The 25,329-nt window shown below is 40.9% G+C and overlaps 3 protein-coding genes across 4 annotated transcripts in view; 2 read left to right on the top strand and 1 right to left on the bottom strand.

Annotated features, from left to right (window-relative positions):
• The window catches only part of LOC130831696 (uncharacterized), a 116,406-nt gene that overhangs the window by 63,483 nt on the left and 27,594 nt on the right, over window positions 1-25,329 (bottom strand). The gene's annotated exons all lie outside the window — the stretch shown is intronic.
• Window positions 121-7,787, top strand: LOC130831716 (histone H2A type 1-C). 2 transcript variants are annotated; one of them, XM_057700068.1, is made up of 2 exons: window positions 121-762; window positions 7,640-7,787. In XM_057700068.1, exon 1 carries the CDS (start codon window positions 159-161, stop codon window positions 549-551), a length of 393 nt encoding a protein of 130 aa, XP_057556051.1. In that variant the 5' UTR covers window positions 121-158; the 3' UTR covers window positions 552-762; window positions 7,640-7,787. The 2 variants fall into 2 exon arrangements, with proteins under 2 accessions (XP_057556051.1, XP_057556052.1); XM_057700069.1 differs by having other exon boundaries at window positions 121-667.
• Window positions 24,501-25,321, top strand: H1-4 (H1.4 linker histone, cluster member). Its single transcript, XM_057700053.1, has one exon. It carries the CDS (start codon window positions 24,547-24,549, stop codon window positions 25,204-25,206), a length of 660 nt encoding a protein of 219 aa, XP_057556036.1. The 5' UTR covers window positions 24,501-24,546; the 3' UTR covers window positions 25,207-25,321.

A 25,329-nucleotide genomic window follows, 5' to 3' on the forward strand; every position in this document is an offset into this window, starting at 1 on the left:
TATTGGCTATTTGTCTGAGTCTTAGTACTAACCAATCAGGCAACCGGATTTACTCCCCAGGAACTGCCTATAAAAGCAGCAGTGTTCGCTCTAGCTTTAAACGCTGTCTGTATTGAGAAATAGTCTGTTTTTTTTTTTTTCGTGTTTAGGTTTTTGCTATGTCAGGACGTGGTAAGCAGGGTGGTAAGGCTCGAGCCAAGGCGAAGTCTCGTTCTTCCCGGGCTGGTCTTCAGTTCCCCGTGGGCCGAGTGCATCGTCTTCTCCGTAAGGGCAACTACGCCGAGCGGGTCGGGGCCGGCGCGCCGGTGTACCTGGCGGCGGTGCTGGAGTACCTGACGGCCGAGATCCTGGAGCTGGCAGGCAACGCGGCCCGCGACAACAAGAAGACGCGCATTATCCCGCGTCACTTGCAGTTAGCTATTCGCAACGATGAGGAGCTCAATAAGTTGTTAGGCCGCGTGACCATCGCTCAGGGCGGAGTTCTTCCCAACATCCAGGCGGTGCTGCTGCCCAAGAAAACCGAGAGCCACCACAAGGCTAAGGGCAAGTGATCTGACAGGGATCTGAGTTTCCGGAAGTGCTTTCAAACCCAAAGGCTCTTTTCAGAGCCCCCATCATTTCAAAAGAAGAGCTATTACCACTCTTTATGTTAAAGGAAAGAAACAAAGTAAGTTAATTTCTATCCAAGCAAGGACAATAAAAAACAGTTTTAGAAGAAACTCAACGTGTTACTAGGAACCTACCGGTTTTTTGCAAAAAGTGGTAAGTCGGTGAAAGTATTAATGATCCACGAAGTAGTTATGCATTTTAGAATCGAGTGATGTGGCTTTGGTCAGTAATGCCGCAACACAGTTTAACTGCCAAAGTGGTCTCAACTGGCAAACTATTTGGATGTTTGCCTAGCATGTAAAACTTCAACGTATTGAAAGGGGCTTTTGAAAAACTGCATGGAGTTAGCATATGATAGCTTAGAACAGACAACCTAGACTCAAATTGTGGCTTCTCCCCTATTTACACGTTGTGAGATTTGGGGCTTGTTTCTAACCTGGTAGTTTTGTCGTATGTAAATGAGATAGAGTGATGGTGTTTTAATTGGCTTTTTTTTTTTTTGACAAACTGCTTGAGGCCCCTAATCTAGATTGGTCCCTGACATCCAACGAACTAAAATTAATTTACTCTACTTTAAGAGGCTCAAAAGTCTAGGTTCTGGACGCAACGCAAAAAGGGATAGAGTAGGGCTGCAGGCCTCTCCAAAGTAGTTAACCACTGGGGATTTTGTAAATGAGCCGCTCTAACCTCAAAGTGTCGATCTGGTACTGTGCAAAAGTGCCTAGGATCCTATTTTCCTGGGTTGAGTCTCAACAGGTATTTCTTATGGATGACTCAGTTTGTGCTTGGATGAGTAGGCAAGGAGGCTGAGTATGCCAAAACTTGGGACCTGGGTGGCCCAGGGAGACGCACCCTCATTCAAACAGTGCTGAAACTTCACTAAGCATTTTGCGTGGAATCTGGAGTATTCAAATCCGAGTATGGGGGGAGAAGTAATCTAATCAGAAGCTGCTTCCTGTGGACGCACCTTCGTAATGCTGGCACAGACATCCTCCAGTCTTAGGCGGCTTCCATTTCTCTCTTCCCCTGCCCCCCGCACAACCTACCTCCCCACCCCTACCCCGGCCTTGAACTACCAGCCAAAGAACCTGGCTAGAGTGTATAGGTGTTGGGTGAAGGAAAAGTGGCAGAAAAAGAAGTGAGCACCTTATGGCCACACGTTAGAATTTCCTGAGTTTTTAATAATAGCTGGACTGAAAATCAGTTTGAGGAAAGTCTGGCCTCACAGCATTTCAGGTAGGCGTCCACTGAGAGAATTGTGTTCTTTCTGCCCAGTTTTTCTTGTATGTTGGAGAACTTGGATCCTTAGGTTGGAATTGCTGTCTATAAGCCTTGGCATATGACTTTCCAGGTTGCCGTTGAACCCAGCTCCGACACTTAACTAGGTGTGTGACCTTGGGCTAGGTGTTCAACTTCACCCTGCATCCATTTCTTTCTGTATGCCTTTGCTTGTCTTGTGATGAAAAGAGTGGGCTCAGCAGTGTGGGTTCTGAAGTTAGAACATGGGATGCTCAAGAGTAATGGCCAACACTTAGTAAGCACTTACTGTGTGTCAACATACTTCCAGCATATTAATTTAACCCAACAATCTTAGAGATAAGTACTACTCCTAACCCAATTTTAAAGATGAGGAAACAGGAACAGAGCATAAACAGCTTGTCTAAGGCCCAAAGTCAGGAAGACAGTACTTCTAACCACTAGCTACTTTATAACCATCTGCTCCTTAAGAGATTGTCAGAATAATGAAACGAGTAAAATTTCAGTGCATACTGGATTTAACTTTCCCCATATACTAGAATGTTATTAATTGCATTCTCAACTCTGTGAAAAATTTAAGAGAAGGAAAAGAGGTGATCTCCCTGGAATCCACATAAAGGGAGGGAGGTAAATCTTGACAATATGTTAGCCACACATTTTTGTGTTAGCCAATGCACTTTTGATTTAGTATGTGACAAGTGAAACAAGAGGACAAGTGGGGAGATGGTTTAGTAAAGAACCATAGGACTTGATAAACTAATTTATAGTGTTAAATGAAGAAAGGAATTAGAGAAGATGAATTTGAATTCTCCCCTCTGGGCTCCAATAACAAAACTGTGTATTGGATTATTTGAGTGAATGATACATTGTGTTAATTTCATGTTCATTGAGACCTCCTTAAGGTCAGCCTAGACCCTGGCATACAATAAACACTTGATAACTGGACATTGAGCAAATGTTGAGCTGTCAGTGGCTGGGTCATCAGGAAGCACTTTGTTCTTGAGGGTTAGTTTATTACCAAAGGAGATGTTAATCACACACCAGACGAACCAGCTGCAAATAACATCTTTTCTTAACCAGTTGAAAATCCCTTCTGAAAAATCCATTTTGCACTGGCAACTTATTTTGGGAGCTTCAGAGAAACATAGAAGGTGCCAACTGACAAGCTCTTACCTAAGAGGTACTGCTAAGATGCTATTCCCCAAGCAGAGGACATTCCTCACAGCTCTGGCCCAGCTTCCCCTATCCAACATAGTTCTTCACCTCCTACTTTGAAATGTCACTGTTTATATCCAAAAGCCCTAGTTACCACTTGGGAAAATTCTCTAGTGGGCAATAAACTCTCAGTAGCTTTAGCTGGTTTTCAGCCCTTGAGTAGGTCTCCATCTACCATGCCTCAAGGGTCCTGGAGAGGACCATTTAAATTGGGGCAAGTTGATGAGAATGGTAAACCCAGGCCTTCCAATTACTGAAGACACCTGGGCATCAGGGACAAAAGTTTATCTCAGGGATTTCTTGAGATGTGAGGCTGAGACAGAATCATCATTCAATTACATAGGGTATTCCGAACAACACAGATCAGTTTGATACAACACCACCAATTTTAAAATCTCCCTTAAAATTTCCACATAATCTATGCAGCAATATCCTTTCCTTTACTTTATCCATCACACATTCACTTTCTATTTTTTAGATGTATCACTTGAACCCTTTTTTACAAGTGTGATACATTTTATAATCAGTTGTAAAAAAACTGTATGTATTTTAAGTTTAGAAGTAGGTTACCTTCTAGGGGGTTGTCATCTGTCGATTCTAAATTATAATTATAAATGTAAATATAAGTATAATGCATGTGGGTTATTAGAAGACATTAGGAATTTAACTGAGGATTCCCCATACATATAAAAATTGAGAATAATGTTCACATGTAGCCCCAGAATTCTTTATTTTATTTCAGTAACTTGATCTTGTAAAAACTAAGATTAGCATCATCAGGAGATCTACCCAAAGGCAGCTATAGTCTATATTTACACCCAGAAAACTGTATCATTAGTAAGTAAGTAAATCTATGAAAAAACAATAAATATAATCATTATAACAGCAAAAGAACTTGGAACATAACATGTATACTTTAAAATAGAATGAATTCTAGGACATGGAATTAATGTAGTCATTGAAAAAAATATCAGAACTTCATTGACTTAATTACATTACAGTTGTTAGAGTTAAGCTGTAGTTGAGGCAGGGTGGTAGAATCAACATCTCTTAAGACTTACACATGTTACTTACAGTTGAGGTTCTTTCTGAAAGAAGCAAGTGTGCTAAGCCTCAGGATCTCTGTTGTATGTTGCTGGTCTGCCAGTTGGAGCTTCAACTTTTACCACATTCCTCACTCTCAGGGCACCAAGCAGTGGCAGCTAAGCGTGTTCATTCTTTCCTCTCCTGGGTGATAGCCTGAGCTGAAAGTACAGGCCTTGACTTTATGCCACGACAAATTGCCCTTGCTTTCAAAATCTATCTCAAAATGTCCATACTATTATGTGCTCTAAATTTTAGAACCTTGGAGCTTGGTACTAGCCCCTGTTTACTCTGTCTCCTTGATGATTATATCAGTATTGTAGTTTCAAAGTCTATCCCTAGGCCATAAACCTCCAATTTTACATCTCTGGCCATGAAGTCTTCCCTGAAATGAAAATGCATGCATACAAATTTCTACTTGACACCTTCACTTGAAACCCTAACAGGCCTCTCAACCTAAATACATTCAAGACACAAGAGTTAACACTATGCTCCTTTAGCCTGTTATTACCTGCAATCCACCAACTCAGTAAATGACTCTACCATAAGTCCATTTAATCAAGTGACAATTCTAAGGATGTTCCTTGCTCGCTTTCCTTCATCTCCATGAATCCAAAGTATCTGTAAGTCACATCACCTCTGCCTTTAATATATATCTTAGTTTATTCACCATACACCTTACCATGTCCTGAGAAGCCATCCATGACCCCCTCTGGCCTCTGTCCACCTCCCCGACTTCATCTTCATCTCTCTGTCCACCTACACTGGTCTCTCTTCCACCTGCCTAGTCCTTTGCTGCTTCAAGACATTTGTACTGTTGGTCTCTTTGTCTGCAATGCCTATCCTCTGACTTTTCTTCTGGCAAGCTTGTTTTCAGCTCTTCTCCAGACCAGGTCTATCTGAAATAGACCTACCCTGATGGATTAAAGATCCAAGTATAAAATACAAATACTAGATGAAATTTTAGGGAACACTTTGTATAACCTCAGTTTTGTATGTGTGTGTTTTGAGGGGGAGGTGTCGTTATTAAGCCAGGCAGGAAACAAAATGACATAAGGAAGGGACACAGACCACATTGGATAAAAATAAATTTAAGATGTGATATTCTAAAAAGAGAGTAGAAAACAAGCAGCAAATTGGTATAAAGGATTTGCAAAACATTATACACAAAAGGTTAATGGCTTTAATTTACACGGAAGAGCAGCAAACTGCTAGGAAAAGGGCAAACAATAATGGAAAAAAATATTGAACAGTACATTTTATACCTTTTATTACATTCAGTAGACAATGCATATGAGAAAAAACAACCCAAATATATACAACTGTTCACCTTCCTGGAAATCAGGTTGTGCATATTATAGAAACAAAGGCATAGCATTTGTCACCTATGGTTACACAACCACAAAACCAGTAATGCGTAGGATGCTGAGGGTGAGAAGGATTGCCAAAGTGGTGTAATCTTTTGAGAAAATTTCCTGGCAATATATATTAAAATTTATTAAAAGACACTCAACATTTTGCCAAGCAAAGCAGTATTAGCTAGACAGATAGATAGATCGATAGATAAAATAAGAAAAAAATAGAAACTAAGAAAGAGGGAGTGTCTACCATCTAGAAATAAAAGCCCCATTATGTGAGGTTATATGAGATGAGATTGTTAACCTGTATAAACATCTGTGTGTAAAGTGTTGAAAGGAGCATGTATTAAGTTTGTAACTTCATGTATAAAAACTAAAATAAAAAAGTAAGCTCCTTCTGCTCACTTCTCACTCCAGGTTACTTTCTGTCAATCATCCTGTTGAGATTCTTTAAAATACAGTCTAAGATTTTATTTATTGGATCCCATGTTGTTTGCCTCTCCCCATTATACTCTCTATTCCATGAAATGGGACCTGGTGTGTGACATCCCAGCATCTAACACAGGGTCTGGAACTCAGCTCTCTGGTGAATGAAGCAGGGAGTAGATGTTGTAGCCCAGAAAGTTCTCTCAGCCCAGAAAGCACAAGGTTATCTGAATTTCTGTATAAAAATGTCTGCCCACTAACCATGGTTAATACATTGCCTACTGCCCTACACAGCTACCAGGACTGCAGTGAAATTTGGAAGTACCATATACACCATTTCTTTTTCACACTCTACCTTTCGCCAGTTTCTGTACTAACCTCACCAGACTTAATGTCTCCTGATAACTCTCTGTGGCCCAGGAAGCCCTAATTCCTTAAAGGGCCTGTTTTCTCTGCTGGCTGATATCATGTACAAAAGAATACTCTTTAATACCCTACTGGGTCTGTGGTTACTCACGTTTGCTTAGAATCGTGGAAAGAAAAGTTCACACAGCTGGTGTGTGTGACCAAATCAATGCTGTTTCATCCCCTTACAATGCCTGCTCTGCATATAAGGGCACCTCGGTGGCTTTTACATGCTGGGATTATCCAGTTAACACGATCATCTGTAGGGTGAGTTTGCTGAAAACTCTATCATACATTTCCATACCCTGGCACAACACATTCTCAGTAAATACTCGGATGAATACTCAGAATTAATGTGTTGGCAACAGAATTTGTATCTGCACAGAAACAGAATAATCACTAAGCTACAGGGATTTGTGATTTCATTCCCGGGTGATGTACATTTTTAGCCACCATTCAGTTTTAAATTCCAGTTGCTGCATTTGGAGGGAGATGCATGACTGGTACTTGAGCTACTCTGCCCATATAGGCCACTGGCCACATATGACATTTTAAATTTAAATAAAATAGGGGGGCGTCAAGGAAGGGAGGGAAGATGGGGATATGTGTATAAAAACGGATGATTGAACCTGGTGTACCCCCCCAAAAAATAAAAAAAATAAAAATAAAAAATTTAAATAAAATAATGAAATTAAAAATTTAGGTCCTCAGTCACACTACCATATTTCAAGTTGCGGGTGGCTTCTACATTGGACAGAAAAGATATAGAACATGTCTGCCAATGCAGAAATTTCTATTGGTAGCACCAGGCTAGGTACTTGTCCCTCTGGGCTAACATGTTCAAGTGCACTTAACCAGCTTCCTCCAGGTGGCTTCTGAGGATACGGTTGCCAGATGAAATATAGGATGCTCAGTTACATTTGAGTTTCAGTTAAGCAATAAATAATTGTTTTAATATAAGCATACCCCCAAAATATTGCATGAGACATTTTATGCTACAACAAAAATTGTTGTTTATCTGAAATTCAGATTTAACTAGGCATCTTGTATTTTTATTTACCAAATCTGGCAACCCTATCTGAAGAGCAACATTAGAGCATCTTTCCCGGGAGGCTGGGTCCTCTTACCATGAGGATTGTTTATGTGAGGAAATGAAAAGCACTGGTACCCAGAAAGAAGCGAACTCATTATAAGGAAAGAGGTTTGTAAATTTTCCTGCATGTGTTGAGGAAGGCTAAGAAAGAAGTTCCCAAATACGTTTACTTTGGTTTCTTCTCTCCCCTTAGGTTTCAAAAGCTTCTGGCTACAAAGAGATGTCTAGATCCAGGGCGTCTGTCAAACTCATCAATTCTCAGAAATAAATGGATTGGCGTCAGTGTTCTGACATCATTGATTGATTCTGCACCTGCAAATTTTTTCCTATTAAACACTTACTCTGGGTTTCTTTCTTTGTGTGTACTGTGTGTTCTGGGGATAAGGAGAGTAAAAGGGGAGGGGTAGGAAATATTATTGTGGAGAAGCTCTCTTTAATACTAAAAATGTATCTAATTTCTTAGATAAATAATACATTCAGAGGGTTCAAATGAATCAAAATAATGAGGTATATATTGAGAACCCAATCCTTGACGGGATTTCCCCACTGTTCACTAGGTAGTGTTATTTTCCTTGTGTATTTGCCTATTGTTAATTCATGCTGATGTGAGTCAAGAATGAATACGTTTTATCTCCCCCCTCCCCAGCTTTCATTCTTAAAAGATAACAGACTGTGTACACTTTTTCTTTTCTATAATGATATACCTTGGAAAACTTTCCAGATGAGAACGCAGAGGGCATCGTGTACACTGTCTCCTGGTTTTGTACTGTGTGGATGCATCACAGTTTATGTAATATGTTCCCTGTTGGTAGGCACATAAAACAATTCTGGAACAAGAAGCCCTGATTTACAGCAAAATGGAAATTGTTTTAATATTCTGCTGGGATGGTGGAAAGTGAACAGAAATTCAAGTCACGCTTGGGTTGGACTCCAGGTTCTTCTTTAAAACTGTGGCCTTAGCCAAGTTCATTTTGAACCTCAGATTCTTCATCTGTAACATGGAGATAATATATACCTTAAGGAATTATGAGAATGAAAAAAAAAAATTTGGAACTCTAAAAAACAGCACAGATAAAATTATTTAATTTTTCAACACCACTTCTTTTGAGAGTTATATATAATATATTTCAATAGGAGCAGTCTCCCAAAATTCCAGCCTGGCATGAGGAAATGAAATATTGTACCAAGAGGGAGGAAGATAGTTTCATTAATCACATGGTTAAATGGTCATTTCCTCACATGGGAGTTAGAAGGCACACCTTTTCAATGTGCCTGCCTTTTTGTCCCTTCTGCTCTTTCCTCTGCAGTCAAGGTCAGATCTTAAGACTGTCTCTGCTACTCTAAAGTCTATGTGTTTGGGGCTGGGAGTCTTGGACGGTCCACTGCTGTATTGCCAGCTCTCAGCTGTGTCTGACATGGCTTGGCATGTACTAGTCACTCAAGAAATATCTGATGAATTTACAAGGCTGGGTTGTAAGAAGGACACACCCAACTTAGTCTTAAAATAATACCTATATAATAATTCTATAAAAAGTGGTTTAAGTGTGTGCATGTGCATATATATATATGTGCATGTACACATCACACAGACATGCAGTGAGATATTCTGGAAAGACATGGGAATCTGAAACAAAAATACTTGGGTCTGGGACTTCCCTCGTGGCACATTGGTTAATGCAGGGGACACAGGTTTGAGTCCCAGTCCAGGAGGATCCCACATGCCACGGAGCAACTAAGCCCATGCGCACAACTACTGAGCCCACGTGCCGCAACTACTAAAGCCTGCACGCCTAGAGCCCGTGCTCCACAACAAGAGAGGCCACCACAATGAAAAGCCTGCGCACCGCAACGAAGAGTAGCCCCCGCTAGCCACAACTAGAGAAAGCCTGGGCACAGCAATAAAGACACAACACAGCCAATAAATAAAATAAATAAAATTAAAGAAAAATACTTGGATCTGTACTCCATCTCTGCCATTTACCTAGTGTCTGACTGGGGGTGAGTCACCTGCCATCCCTGAAAAATCAGGCTTTTCATCTGTAAAATGGGACAATAGCACCTCCCAGAGTTTTGAAAACCAATCAGATGAGAGCACAGGAGAAAGCACTCTGTCCCTTGTAAAACCTAATATAAACATGTGCAAGATTATATAAGGATAGAAATAGAGATAGAAATTATCTATCACCTGTTGATCTATTCACAAATATGGGAAGTCGGAGAGGATGCTGGGATTTCCACGTTGGAATTTGCCAGCTTCCACCTGCAGAGATTGAAGTGACTGCGGTTGTGATAAATCAGAGCACTCCCTGCTGCTGACAGCCACTCCCCCATGGATGGAGGAAGCTTCCAGAGGAGTGGGCCAGGCAGACACTCGGTGTTGAAATGGCAGTGAACGCACCCACTCACCTGCCACCAGGTCTATTCCAGGTGCAGAAGCAGCAGCCCCAATGGACTGAGTGTTTCAAACTCAGCTAAGTCACCTTTCTAAGAGCAGAGACTCCTAACACAGGGATGCTCCAAACTCTGCCTACTCCTGTTTTGGCTCAACTTGACTCCCTGGAAACGGAGACTCCTCCCTGCTGAGTACCTGAGCAACTTTGGCAGAGAAAAGAAACATGTGGAAGGCTATTAAGGAGAGGGCCCCTAGATACAGTGGCTCTGTAGGAAGAAATAATAAATGAAGGGGAGAGTGCAGTCCCTTAGCTCAGTCCTTCGGGCTGTGGATGAAAAGACTGGGGCCCTGAAGCAGTTGGTCTCTGCGTTGTCACAAAACAGATCAGTGGTTTGTACATGTCCACACACTGAGTTATATTTCTGGCCTCGCCATCTTCATCCTCTCAGACCTCCGGTGGAAAATCTACATGGTATTTTGAAACTTCCTTGCTTTCTATTCTGTGTTCTGGGTAACTTCGGTAGCCTGGAATTGGCTATAGTGGGAGTATTTACAAAACAACAATTGGCAAACGCAAATCAGGATTTGGGGAGTTTTCCTGGAGTATCAGTTGTTAAACATTTACCAGCACACCAATTGCCTAAAACATCCTTTGTTTCTACTCTATAAGGGTACTCTCATACCTCTCATATCTCTTCTGCCTCTGTCTCTCTCTCATGCACATATGTTGGCTCACACTATTGTGCTGTTTTCCTACCTAAAAGGGTTCTGTCTCACCTCCCAAATGAGCCCCATGTCTCTGGGCTGATGTAATCCCCACACTCCTATGATCTGCACCTACTGGGGATTCTTCTGCATTGTTTCCCATCTGCTGGGTTCTCTAATCGACTTTCCAAATTTTATGAGGAAGCCTGGAACACTCTTCTCACTCATCCTCACCTGCCTCACCCCTCACTTCCTTCAGGCTTTTGCTCAAATGTCACCTTCTCAGTGAGACCTTCCCTAGCCTTTCTTCTCCCAGAGGGGAGAGATGCCTGCTGCGAGGGGGGCCAAGGTCTGGCAGATGTTGACGCTGGGAGTATGGACTGTCAGTACAGCGTGGCTAGGAATGCCATGAGCAGAGGCACTGCTAGGACACAAGCAGGGCTGTTTAACCAACGACCCCAGGGGCTGCCTCCGGGTTGCCTGGCAATGAACTGGGAACAATGGCTGCTTCTCTCCCTGTGGGAGAATCAGCCAATGTTCCCAGGTGCTGGGAGGCTGGCGTTCCCAGCTGACACCCACACAGAAAATGTATCTTCTCCTCATTCAAGTCTGCTCTCATGCTTTCTCTGCGAAAAGGAAGAGCACAGGCACTGCCTCCCCTTCTGAAGCACAGCCCCTCTGCGCCTCAGGCTGTCCTCTGCCCTGGCACGTGACTCAGAGCTGCAGGAGAGCGGGCACTGTGCATCTGTCCACTTCTGCCCCTGAGTTCCAGCATTCACAAGTGACACGGTGCCTGCCAACCAAACAGAAGCCCAAAGTGCGAAGACTTCTTAGGAGGAGTTCATGACCTCTAGAGGTAGGAGTCAGTGGAAAGGAGTGGATATGAATAGTTTTCATTAAGGGCTGAGATGGAACTTTTTAATCATTCTTCTATGCGTTTTGTCTCTCATCTTCTCAAATGCTCTTCATGAAAGCTACAAACCAACAGCTCTTTCTGAAAATTTACATTTATGCCTTTGTAGTCTGCCTCCCCACCCATCTCCTCACGCATTCTTTTGTCTAATCTTTTCCCGCTCTCTTTCCTCTCCATTTAGCATCAACTATTTTTTAAGAAGTACTTTTTACAAGTACCTGGTTTTCACACTAGGTGGTCAGTGTTGAAATATGTGGAGACTCTACCATCGCTGCACTCCTCGGATGCCCCAGTGGGACCCAGTCATGCCGGAACGAAGGGCTCAGCTGTGCTGTGGGGCCGCAGAGCAGTCCTCTGGCTCCACCATTAGGAACCACACCACTCGGATCTCACCTGTGACTCAGAAGCTGGGCCTCAGAATCAGACAAATATTCCTTGTTATCCAGATTTACTGCTGTCTAAACTAGAGTTGGATTGGGAAGAATGTGGTTCCTACTTCTTTTTATTAGGTTATGTTACTCACTCCAGCACTAACTTATTTTATTTAATCTTCATAATACGTCTATGAGGTACTTGCTCTTATTGTCCATTTTGTAGATTGGAAGATCAAGGCACAGAGAGATTACCTAACTTGCCGAGGTCATGTACCTGGTAAAACAGACAGATGGGGGAGGTGTGCAGATGAGAATAAGACACACAAAGGGAATCAGTTTCATAGTGTTACTGGGAAGGCAAATGAGATAATACACATAAGGATCTCAGAATAGTGCCCAACCCAAAGGGAACCCTCGATAAATGCTAGTTGTTTGCTGCTATTATAACAATAATTATCTAATTGCACAATGAAGCCAGGGGTCTAGTAGCCCAAAGAGCTAAAATCTTTTGGAGGCCTTGTTTTAATTTGGTTATTTGTTTCTCCAATTTTATATTGTTCTCTGAACTTTAGTCTTTAAGAAATACCCTGTCTCACCAACATGTTCCACCAGTGCCTCTCATTGGTCAAATCTACTGGAAGCCAGAGAGCAAGGGAGCCTGGGAAATATAGTTTCCGGTGATACACAGCTGCTTTGGAGGGTAAACAGGCAAATGACTGAAACAATCAGAAATTCAGACAAATATTTCTGCAAATCTAATGCCTGAGCACGAGACCTTGTATCTGCATGCAACCAGGGGTACACTTCCATCTTTAAGTGCAGAAAGGAGCAGAAATAAGGGCCCTGCTCCTTTTTTAGTTTTAGGTGAGTTATGATATTCAGAGAGAGAAAAAAGTGGGGATACAATTTTAAGAAAGTAAGAAGGCATTTGATTGTAAACAATTTACCCTTTTTATTTATACTCAACTCAAATGAAGTGACTGCAGCATTGAAGACTGGTTGTTTTGAGATCTGGAACAGTGTGAGATAATGAAAAGAAAAACACAGATTTGGCCATCCATCAGGCCCTACTTTGCAACACTATGCAATCTTGAGTAAATTATTTTCCCTTTTTGTCTTCAGTTTGCTTGTCTGCAGAATGGAACCAATGATGATCACCCACCTCAGGGGATAGATGGGAAAATTAAGTGGGGATAATGTGCTTGGTACATAATAGACACTGAAAACCATGCCCTCTCTTCCCTTTATTTCCCCTTATATGTCTTTGGTTTATCTTTGGGTGTATCCGTTGTCTATTACTGCATCACAAGGTATCCGCAAACTTAGCAGCTTCAGGGTCTGAGCTTGGCCAAGAGGGTTCTCTGGATCTCTCACAAGGCTGATTTTAGGATGTGGCCAGGACTACAGTCAACTCAAAGCTCAATGTGGGACTGATCCACTTCCAAACCCACACACATGGTTGTTGGCAGGACTCAGTTCCTCAAGGGCTGTTAGACTGAAGTCCTCAAGTCCTTGCTGGTTGTTTCTTGTCATGTAGGCAGCTCATTCCATGGCAGCTGACTTTCTTCTGAGGAAATGAGCAAGTGAGAGAGTACAGCTAGGGACCCAAGATAGAAGCCACAACTTTTTGTAAACTAATCTCAAAAATGATACACCATAGCTTTTTACATATTCTATTTGTTAGAAGCAAGTCACCACGTGCAGCACACACTCAAGCAAAGGCGATAACCTAGGGATGGGAACTCTCAGAGGCAGGGATCGTTGGGGTTCTGTCAGAGGATCCTACCATCACAACCTGATTATAAGAAGGTGAAACTGTATTCTTGATCCAGCGTCTTTAAAGATGGCAGTGTACCTCTGGTTGAGTGCAGTTACGAGGGCTCATGTTCAGGCATCACATTTGCTGAAATAATTTGTTTGTATTTCCGATGGTTTCGGTCACTTACCTGCTTACTCCCTGAAACTACTGTTTGTCACTGGAAACTACATTTCACAGGTTCTCTTGCTCTCTAGCTTCCAGTAGATTTGACCAGTGAGAGGCACTGGTGGAACTTGTTGGTGAGATCAGTGTATTTCTCCCCTTCCTGCTTTGCTTCCTAGGGTTTCTCCAGTCTCGTTGGCACTCTTTGGTCCCAGTCCCAACAGATAGCTGGTTTCTTGGTGGTCTCCACTCCTGTCTTACCAGTTTGTATTGTTACAGCTTCACTGGGGGTCCAGACCCAAACTCTGGATGATAGTAGCACCTCTTTTTTCCTTTGTCCCTGTAGCTCTTGGAGAAATGGCAACTTCTTGCTGCTGCTTATCTTTGGTTACTCCTCATCTCTCTTTTGGTTTCTTAACTCTTTCATGATGTGTTTAATTACTTATATTCAATTCCTCCTATATAAAATCCCTAGAGCAGCTTTTAATACACTGACAAACAGTGGGACTGAATCCAGCTAATAAACACTGGTCTTCCCTGAGCAACTCATATACAGGGCAGTGTGTGGAGCCAAAGTTTTCTAAAGCATTTGCGATACTAAATATCTGCCCTAGTCCTCATGCTGCTGGAAATCCAGAGGGTGGTTGCTTATTCAGGACATAACTTCACCACTCTGGGCTTAAGTGTCCTGTTTTACAAAGGGGGAGGCTTTGTGACATCTGTGGTCTCTTAAATCCCGGAATATTAGGGGCTCCGGAATTTCTCCATAGGGAAAGTTTAGGAACCATATTTGGGGAAGTGGGTGGAGGCATTTTATATAAGACCACAGATGGGGGAAGGGGAAGAAAAGAAAACAAACAAAACCCCAAAACCCTGAGTTGTCCATATCACAGAAGGAGGGGGAAGGTCACTGGTGGAGACCATGGGGGAAGTTAAGGAGGATTGTACTATGACTTCATAAACTAAATCTGTTGTCCTAAAAATTTCTTCCTGTTTCCTACTCCGGCCCCCACTTTCCACCCCACCCCAAATCAAAGAATAGTGCTTAGAAATAACATTTTAAAATATGAGAATAAAATTTTACTGTACTTGGTATAATAATATTTTATAAAGGATGATGGAATTAGTCACTGGAATACTCTTAGCAGGAGGAGAGACAGTACAGGTAAGCTCTGTTAATTTAAGTCCTTGGGCAAGTTACTTAACATCTTTGGATGCAGTTTTGTCTTTTGGAAAATAGTATAATAATAGCACCACTGTGCCAGTGACTGGTAAGTGAGTGAGTATTTGTAAAGTGCTTAGAACAGTGCCAGGCTCATTGTATTTACTCTATGGTAAACATTATAAATATGTTGCAATATTCAAAATTGTAACTGTTTATATTTGTGTTGTAACTGATATAAATTATACTGGAATATCATGGTTACTCTAAGTCTTGAGAATTCATATAAGAGCAACTATGAGAAAAGGAAGGTTGGTGATCACCTAGAAAAAGAAGAGTTTGTAGAATGTTCAGTGTATCTTTTCCACAAAACAAAACACTGTACACAAGTGTCCTAGGGGTGGAGGAGCTGACTGATTGGAAGACCACTGCTTGATGAAAATATCCCTTATTTTAACCACATGCTCAGAAAGCATCCTCTAATCTGTATCTTGGTCTCCTGACCAAAAAGTAAGTGCACCTCTAATACTTATTTGCAATATCAAGTGCATCTCATTATAAATTAATTAATGGCATGGCATAGAAACTCATTTCATGTGGATTTAGGTTTGTATAATCATAGTAATAGGTAATAGATAATACATAATATGTAGCATTGTTTACTATGTCTCAGTGTTATAAGCCATTCAAAAACATTTAATCAAATCTCAGCATACTCCCACTGAGTAGACAATAGTTGTATCAGTTCGATTATGCTAAATTATATAACAAACAATCCCCAAATCTTGGTGGATGACAATAGCAAGGGTTATTTCAGGCTCACTTTGCATTTTTTTATAGATGGGCTGTGGCTCTGCTCCATGTTTTCTTCATGGAGGGACCCAGACTAAAGGAACATGACATAAAGAGATCTCATTTCTCCTAACGATTCTACTGGAAACTGGGTACACCTCACTTCTACTCACATTTTATCCACCAAAGCAACTCTCATTGTGATGACTGGTATCAAGGTGGTGGGAAAGTGTAGTCCTCACAGGGGGAGGCGTGTCATAAGTCAATATCAATGGGCAGGGATTATAATCCTCCCAAAAAGGGCGGCAAGAAATTGGGAGTGAAAGTGAAATCTACCGTACTATCCTCATCCAAATTTTAGCCATGAGAAACTTGAGAAATAGAGTTTAGTACATTTCTTAAATTCGCAAATCTAGTAAGTGATAGGATTGGGATCTGAAATAGAGCTGTTCGTCTCCAGAACTGTGATAGCCAGACTGCAACATGGCCATGGTAATTCTCATCCTTGGATATGCATGCACTTGTGCAGACTCCCAAACTAAGTAGGACTGACCTATGGAACTAGCAGAACATTGTGATTTCTGAAGTTAGGTCATAAAGGATATTGTGCCTTCTGTTTTGCTCTCTCTTGGATCACTCATTCTTGGGGAAGCCAGCTGTAATGGAGTGAGCCCTCAAGCAGCCCGATGAACAGGTACACGAGCCAAGGAACTGAGGCCTTCTGTTAATAGCCAATGCTGACTGGCCAGCCATGTGAGCCATACGAGCCATCTGGGAATTGGATCGTCTAATCTCAGTCAAGTTTTCAGATGACTGCAGCCAGAGTAACATCTTGACTCCAATCTTATCAGAGATTCCAAATCAAAATCACCCAAATTCCTGACGCATGGAAACTGTGAGAGATAATAAATGCTCATTATTATTTTAAGCCACTGAATTCTGGGATAATTTGTTTTGCAGCAATAGATGACTATCCAAGAGGATGTCTAATCATGATGCCAAACTGCCAGCAGGTATGAGTTAACAATCTTGTGTAAATGGATAGATCGTAGCTGTTTTACATTTAGAAAACAGCTCATTCATATAATTTAGGGGGAACAGAGAGGGAAATGTAAAGGGAGGCTGCGGGAATGATAGGAAGTAGCATAGACAAAGAGAGAAAAGTAAAGAACAGAGAAAAAAATACACAAGCTCAAATGCAATCTATTCTTGTTCATAGAACCATCTCTTTTGAAGGCACTAGCAACATCTCTGAATAAATAGATGCTGAAGAGATTGATTAGGAAAACGATTATGAGTTCAATATTAAGGTTAATGGAAAGGTAGTTAACATCTCTGAAGTCATTCTTTCTCACAGGGTCCACTTTCTAGACAGAAGAGAATATTTCTCAGGCTCTTGCCAGGATCAAGGTAATCTGTGCTTTGACTCTTAAGAATATATATGTAGACACATGTTTTATATTCTTAAGGTCTTCTGGGCCAAGAAAGGATCCCCAATCCTTCCTCCCATCCCCAGATCCAAACTACTGTCTACCTGCACCTTCTGCAAGAACCCTTCCTCCCTCCAGATGGCATAAGATTCTCTTCCTGGCAGCCCAGGGGACAAATCACTAACCTCTCTCAGGCTTTTGTTTTGAAACAATAATAGGTTCTTGGAGTTTCCATATGCTTCAACATCTAAATTAAGTTTGGAATCATTTATTAGATTTACCCTCTTATTTTTTTGCTTTGGTTTTACTGATTTATTTAGCCTTAGGCCAGTGTTGAACAATTTAACTCAGTTTAGAGTGTAAAATGTGTGTGGGTTTGTGTATACTGTAAAATATACATCAAAATATATACATACTCTACAAGCTATAAAAAAAGATTAATATCACCTTTTAAACTACACCTTCAATCTGCTGATTAAGACCTATTATTTATGAAGTCAGTTTAGTTGGTTATGATTGCCTTTATTGAAATTAGAGAAGAGAGGGTAGAGATGATAAGAAGAAATAGCAGAGCAAATTGCATTTAAGAGGAATATCCGGGCTTCCCTGGTGGCACAGGGGTTAAGAATCGCCTGCCAATGCAAGGGAAGCCTGAGTGCCACTACTGAGCCTGTGCTCTAGAGCCCAAGCGCCACAATTACTGAAGCCCTCGAACCTAGAGCAAACAGAGCCCTCGAACCTCTGCAACTAGAGAAGCTACTGCACTGAGAAGCCCCTGCCCACAATGAAGAGTAGCCCCCGCTCACTGCAACTAGAGAAAGCCTGTGTGCAGCAACAAAGACCCAACACAGCCAATAAATAAATACTAAAAAAAGGGAAAAAAATGAGCATCTATTAATTCCTCAAAGTTTTGTTTCAGTTAGGGCAGGCATGAGTGCATGTGAGTGTGACTGTATGATGTAAAATGTGTTTCTTAATGTAGGTTATAGTCAAAAAGAGTTCTTAAAAAAATACATAACTGGTCAGCTAATGAACATCTGAAAATAAACTAAAATCATTGCTGTTTAGGCTACAAAGCACCCCAAACTTAGTGGCTTAAAACAGCAACTATTTTATTATACCCATAGATTCTTCCAATCAGGATTTCTGATAGAGAAGAGTGGAGCTGGCTTATCTCCATGCCGTGATCTTTGGGACTTCAGCTGGAAAGTCATGACCACTGGAAGCTGGAATCAGCTGAGACTCCTGCTCTCACATTGCTGGTCCTTGAACTAGGATGATTCAAAGACCACTATGACTAACCAGAGTGCCCAAATGTGGTCCCCACAGGCAGCTTGGCTTTCTCACAATGTGGGCTCAGAATTACTGAAATTCTTATGAGATAGATAGTTCAGAAACCAAAGCCTAAGAGTTCCAGCAAATAAGGCAGAAGCTACATTGCTTTTTATGACCTGGCTGTAGAAGTCACACAGTCCTTCCTTCACATTCTATTGGTGCAAGCTGTCACAAGGGCACTCAGATTCAAGGGGACCAGAATTAGACTTGATGGGGGAGTGACAAGACACACTGGAGAAAGGAATGTGGGTCAGCAGAAATTGTTGCAACCATTTTTGAGAAATTAAATTTGCCATATCATATAACCACGAGAATGTCCAGGAGTGGTAGACTAGATAAGGAAATACGTTGGGCCACATGTATAAATGAAATATTAAACTGCAGCACAAATCAACAAACTAGAGCTCTCTGTGGCAGTATAATACAGAGGGATGGATCTTGTTCAGGGGAAAAAAGTGAGACACGAAAGATTAAATACTCATGATTTTGCATGTGTACATTTCAAAATCAGGACAAACTGAACCATTATTTATGGATACATATAAGTGATGAATCTATAAACAAAAAAACAAGTATATAATTTCAGTGAAAGTCCAGATAAAGAGCAGGAAGAGGGGACAGATAGTACGTGGATGTCTGAGAAACTCAGCACCCATTTTTTTTTCAAAAATAAGCTTTATCATATTTTGAAGAGAAATGTGTTGTTTGCTAATAATAAGTAATCCGTGTTTATGGTAAAAACTTTGGAAAACTATTAAAGTTTGGACACAAGAATAAAAATCATCTACATTTTAACCACTTTGGCAAATCTATGTCACATTTAGGTATACTTCCCCCTTCTATGAAAAGTGTTATAATATGGTGAGATAGGAAGAGAAATTTTTTTTTAGAAAACTTTAAATTTTGAACTAATTTTAGATTTATAAGAAAGTTGCAAAAACAGCACAAAAGTTTCCTTATATCCCTCAACTGGCTTCCGCTAATGTTAATATCTTACATAACCCTTGTACAGTTATGGAGAACAGGAAATGAACATTGGTGCAATATTGTTAACTAAACTTTAGACTTTATTCAAATTTCACAAACTTTTCCACCACATCCTTTTTCTGTTCCAGGATCTTATTCAGGATCTCACACTGAATTTACTTAATTTTTTCCTTATTCTCTTCCAGTCTATAACAATTCCTCAGTCTGTCCTTTCTTTTCATGGCGTTCACACTTTTGGAGTATTGATCAGTTATTTTTATAAATGTTCCTTGATTTGAATTTGTCTGATATTTTCTCATCACTGGAGTGAGTTTATGCATTTTGCCAGGAAATATCACAGAAATGATGAAGTATCCTTCTCAATGCAGGGAGTTCATGATATTAACATGTCTTTCTATTTGTGGGGTTTACCTTGCTCACTTAGTTAAGGTGGTGTCTGGGTTTCTCCACTGGAAACATTACCTTTCTCTTTGTAGTAGATAGATATCTTGGGGAAGATATTTTGAGACTTTGCAAATCTTGATTCTCCTTCAAATTCCACTCAATGATTTTAGTATCCACCTGTGGATTTTATCTGCAACAAGAAAGAGTTGTCTGTTTTGCTTATGTATGTATTTATTTATGAATATATATATTATCTATGAGTTAAAATCCAATATTATTAATTTTTATTTTGTTGCTCAAATGGTACCAACTTGAGCAATTACTAGCTCTTTGAGACTGCCTTGCGTGATTTTTCAATAAATTTTCATTTTATTTTAAGCATCTTCCTATATTCTGGCACAAGATGTTCCAGGCCCACCCTGTATTTTCCTTACTCCAGCCTTGGAGCCAATAATTTTTCTAAGTGGTCCTGGTTCCTTTGATTGGAAAAATGATGCTTAAAAACCAAAGATTGTCTGCCGGGTATGCTAATGGCTACTAGGGTGTCACTGCTTTTAGGTCCTCTCAGCTGTTAGAGGAAGGAAGTATATCTGTATGTTAACCCATTCACATACACACACTTCTAGGTTTCAGCGTTTATAAAACTGGAGATGTATTTTAAAATATGAGTTTATATTAATACTTCTGATTCTAATTCAGCACAAGTTCCATTTTAGCCAAATACTCTGTTTCCACTAGTGAGAACACTGGATCTCATTTTTTATGCTGTATTTACTTCTTTGTTCAATTCCACACTCATAAGTAGTTTCAGAATTGTTAACCCATATCCCTGAAAAAAACACTTTTATTAAATTACAACCTTTATGTGTAGTTACTTTTGTCTTTAGTTTTAGAGTAGCCAATCAAGACACTGTTTTCTACAGTTACTTAAGTTAATTTTTATCTTCCCCAATCCCTTTAGTGTTACTATTTATTAATTTAATACAGTTTCATTCATTTGTTAGTGCTTGTATTCCATTTTGAGTTCCCCCATCTCTATTGCTTTTAAGAGTGTGATTATTTCGCTGGTATATGAAACATTACTATAGTTGTAGGAGTCAAAGTTATACAGAAGGACATATTCAGAAAACTGTCCCTCCCTCCTCATCCCTGCAAGTCTGTTCCCATTCCTCCCTTCTTTCCACTCCTTTCTAATCCCTACCCCCATAGATAACATATCCCTTTCATTTTTGGTTTATTCTTCCTGTGTATCTTTTGCACAAATGAGAAAAAGGTGTATTTTCCTATATCTTCATCTTTCTCTTACAGAGGGTATCACACCATAGATACTCTTTTGCAGTTGGCTTTTGTACTTAACTATCTATCCTGGAATTCACTCCTTAATAGCTCATAGAGCTCTTCCTCATTCATTTTTGTAGCTACATATTACCCAGTTGTGCTATGTGTCCTAGTGTATTCAATCACTTTTATATGTGGATATTAAAGTTCATTCCAATATTTTATAGTTCCAAACAATGCTGCAATGAATAACCTCAAGTATGCACCACCACCCCCAGTTTTATTTGTTGAATTAAATTAGTAGAATAACAATTTCTAAAATAATATATAGCCCATTTTAAGAAAAGTTTTCCAGAAGTGCTCTACACCAAATGCCAAGGTAGAGTGTCTCTTAAAGAGTCCACAAAGGGGAGTCTGTCCCAACAGACAGAGATCTACAGGTGGCCTTCATAACTTCACCATGGCTGCGATCATACAACATGCCTCCTATGAGGAAGCTGAAGAAGGGCTAATTTGTTTAGCAAAAAGAACACCCCTTCCGCAAACTGTCCTCAATAATGTAATCATGGTAACCTACTGAAACAGAAAAGTCCAGAATCATTCTGGATCCCAGAATTTTGCAGTAAAAGGAACTCTTTCCTTTTAGCTTTTCCACAAATCTCATCGTTCCTCTTAGCACAGTTGCTATCGTGTTCAAAATGGAAATGTTTGCAGTGTGCTCCCCATTTTTTTTATGACTCAGGATTTCTTAGAGGTTTAAAACAGTCAGTAATAGGAAATTACTTTTTTTAGCTCATAAGCGATTAATACACTTGAGAATATTTCATGGCTATGAAAATTGAAGAAATTGCATGAGGAAGACTCCTCCCACTCTGGCCATATGCGCTCCTAAAAAATACATTGTCTACTGGAGCACACAGTCAAAAAGCTGTGCAGATAACTGAAACTACATGCTTTGGGCTCTGATATTTTGTATTCTATTTGAGTTCATTAAAAAGGAAACATTTTGGCCTTGTGCTACAAAATTGATTTTGCAACCTTTAATGATTGTTCAGACCTGCAGCCTGAAAAACACTGAGCAAACGCTTTGAAGTCAGACAGATGTGAGCTGGAATCGTGGATGCACCCCTTACCAGCAGTCTTCTCAGAAGAATTCAGAATTAACTTGGGCAAGACTTTTATAGATTATCTGGGAATCTATATTTAAAACATATCTACAACACACACACATACAAACACCCTAGGTAGTTGTGATATAACTGATAGATCAATAGGAAAATGGAGCCTTTGGTGTTACTTCCATTTCAAATAAATGCTTGATGTAATAGTGGCAGATCCTCTATGTCTTCTTTAAGTCCGTCAAATAGTTTTATTTATAGAAAACACACTGTGCCATAGGAGATGAGAATAGATGATCTTTCAAGATCACAGAATTTGAAGAATTTAAGTACCTGCAAGTCAGAAGCAGTTAGGGATACATAGAATACAGTGAGGCTTTTCAGAGAAAATTTCAGTATGTTCTGCAAATTTCAACTATTTGGGGGAGTGGTCTCTTTTGTCATTGAAAATAAGTATTACCCCACTGCTCTGGGATAAAGTGCCCATAAAATCAATTTCCATAGTAAGCATCAATTGGTCTGTTTTGGAACCTTATCCTTTTCCTTTTTTAATATATAACAAAGCACATATTATTTTTCACTAGCATGCACAAATTACATTGAAAATGTTTACACATTAAGGCTTTTAAAAATATTGATAATTTATGTGTCTTTTACACCAGATTCAGCATTAATTTAAACAAAGACTGTTTTGAGACATTTCATTAATGTTGACTCAAAGATCTGTATTCTTTTTTATTTTGGTGGTAGAGTCTGCTGTGTGTGAAGAAAATTGAGAGCAATGGAACTAAAAATTAATGCATGTCAAATGCCATGTTACAACCAGCCACACCCACAGAATTGTATCATATCATCTTATAGTACTGCCAAAATTTCGCCTTTCAAGTACATGGCTTGCAGTTTTTATAGACAATTCCATCCAGATCATTTTCCAGGAATAATTCCTTTAGTTGGGTTTTCATTGCCAACATGTACTACCTAAACAAAACCACTTTTGCAAAAGACCTTGCAAAGGATGTCTTCAGAGAACAAAAGCTTAATTTGGATGGTCCCTTAAAAGCTCTGCCTTCGAGCTGGAAATCTGAACTTGTCATTCAATCCTACATGTCACTTGTTTTCTTTTTTATGGAACTCTGGGAAGCATAGGGCCATAATGTCCACGGAAGAAGCCATGTTTGCTGTGTGGACGAGTCATTCATCAGCTCTTCAGTGATAACAGGGTCTGGGTTTCTCTAGTAAAGGGAATAGATATGTTATAATCTACACTTTCCATTTAGTTCTTCTTATGGTCAACGCTTGAACTTTGATTCTAAAGAGTATATTACTATTTGACCTTGAAGCATATGCCAAAAGAACTCAGCAAGACTGCAAACAAAATCTTCTAAGTGCACCGCCACTTCCACTGGCTTTATGGAAAACATCTGCGTGTTATTTGGAAATTAATCCTTTTTCATCTGTGTATCCTATGTTTTGGACTCCCTTTCCTCCCCAAATATCCTGAATTCAAGGTATCTAAACTCATGGAGCAGTTGTCCAGAGGAAGAGAAGCAACAGCCCCGCCCCCAACCCTTGGGAGCAGAAAGGAAAAGAATTATCCTAAGGAATTGTTTAAAAATTCAGACGCAGCAGACAGTAATAAAGCCATGGCTGCATAGGTTGATGTCCCAGGGGTCCAAAATTTAACCTCATATGGGCAATAATTTGTTTAGCATTAAACTAAATCAGTTTGATGAACTCAAATGCCCTCGGCTCAATAGGCAGGACTCTCCGAGGAGCCTGTGTTACTTCCCTCACTTAAGCGCAGATTTGTAATAAAAATCTTAATGCCAGTGACATGGTTTTTGGATATATAAGAACCTAACCACTTGGAGAATCATATTTGAGAGGTCAGAAAACTCCACAGTTAAAGATCGGTTTATAATTTACGAAGAAAATAGAAAGTTTTGTTTCTCTGAGTTGAAATTTGACGAGCACGGCGGGAAATATTGCTGGTTTTTGGCACAAGGTTTTGTGCTTTCCCCATAATTTGAGACCTGCGTTAAGCCTGAGGCTTCGGGGATCATTTTCTGAGAAAAATCGGGCAATTCGGTGCAGAGAATTTTGATATTTTTGGCATTTTTTGAGGTGTAACAAACACAACTCGGGATCCGAGAGGACACTCTGAGGCTGCCAGCGAGGCGGGCTGGACAGCGCACCAATCACGGCGCAGCTCCGCCCTATATAAACGGGCGGGCGCAGCGGCGCGGCCCGAGTCCCGGCCAGTGCCTCTCCTTCCGGCTCGAATTGCTCTCCCCACGCCCGCCTTCAACATGTCCGAGACTGCGCCTGCCGCGCCTGCTGCTCCGGCCCCTGCCGAGAAGACGCCAGTGAAAAAGAAGGCCCGCAAAACTGCAGGTGCCGCAAAGCGTAAGGCGTCCGGGCCCCCGGTGTCCGAACTCATCACCAAGGCTGTCGCCGCCTCCAAGGAGCGCAGCGGCGTGTCCTTGGCTGCGCTCAAGAAGGCGCTGGCCGCCGCTGGTTACGATGTAGAGAAGAACAACAGCCGCATCAAGCTGGGTCTCAAGAGCCTGGTGAGCAAGGGCACCCTGGTGCAGACCAAGGGCACTGGCGCTTCGGGTTCTTTCAAGCTCAACAAGAAAGCGGCTACTGGGGAAGCCAAGCCCAAAGCCAAGAAGGCGGGCGCGGCCAAGCCCAAGAAGCCCGCTGGAGCGGCTAAGAAGCCCAAGAAAGCGACGGGGGCCGCCACCCCCAAGAAGAGCGCCAAGAAGACCCCAAAGAAGGCGAAGAAACCTGCTGCGGCTGCAGGAGCGAAAAAAGCTAAGAGTCCGAAAAAAGCGAAAGCAGCCAAGCCCAAGAAGGCGCCCAAGAGCCCAGCGAAGGCCAAAGCGGTGAAACCCAAGGCGGCTAAACCAAAAACCGCCAAACCCAAGGCAGCCAAGCCAAAGAAGGCGGCAGCCAAGAAGAAATAGGAAGTTTTTTTGGCCTACAGCTTGGAAGCTCAACACAACCCAAAGGCTCTTTTCAGAGCCACCCAAAGATCTCAGGAAAAGAGCTGTTGCACTTACTATGGGGGCGTGGCAGGGAGAAAAGGC

This window comes from Hippopotamus amphibius, chromosome 11, assembly GCF_030028045.1.
Source record: "Hippopotamus amphibius kiboko isolate mHipAmp2 chromosome 11, mHipAmp2.hap2, whole genome shotgun sequence".
In the NCBI taxonomy this organism is placed as follows: Eukaryota; Metazoa; Chordata; class Mammalia; order Artiodactyla; family Hippopotamidae; genus Hippopotamus; species Hippopotamus amphibius.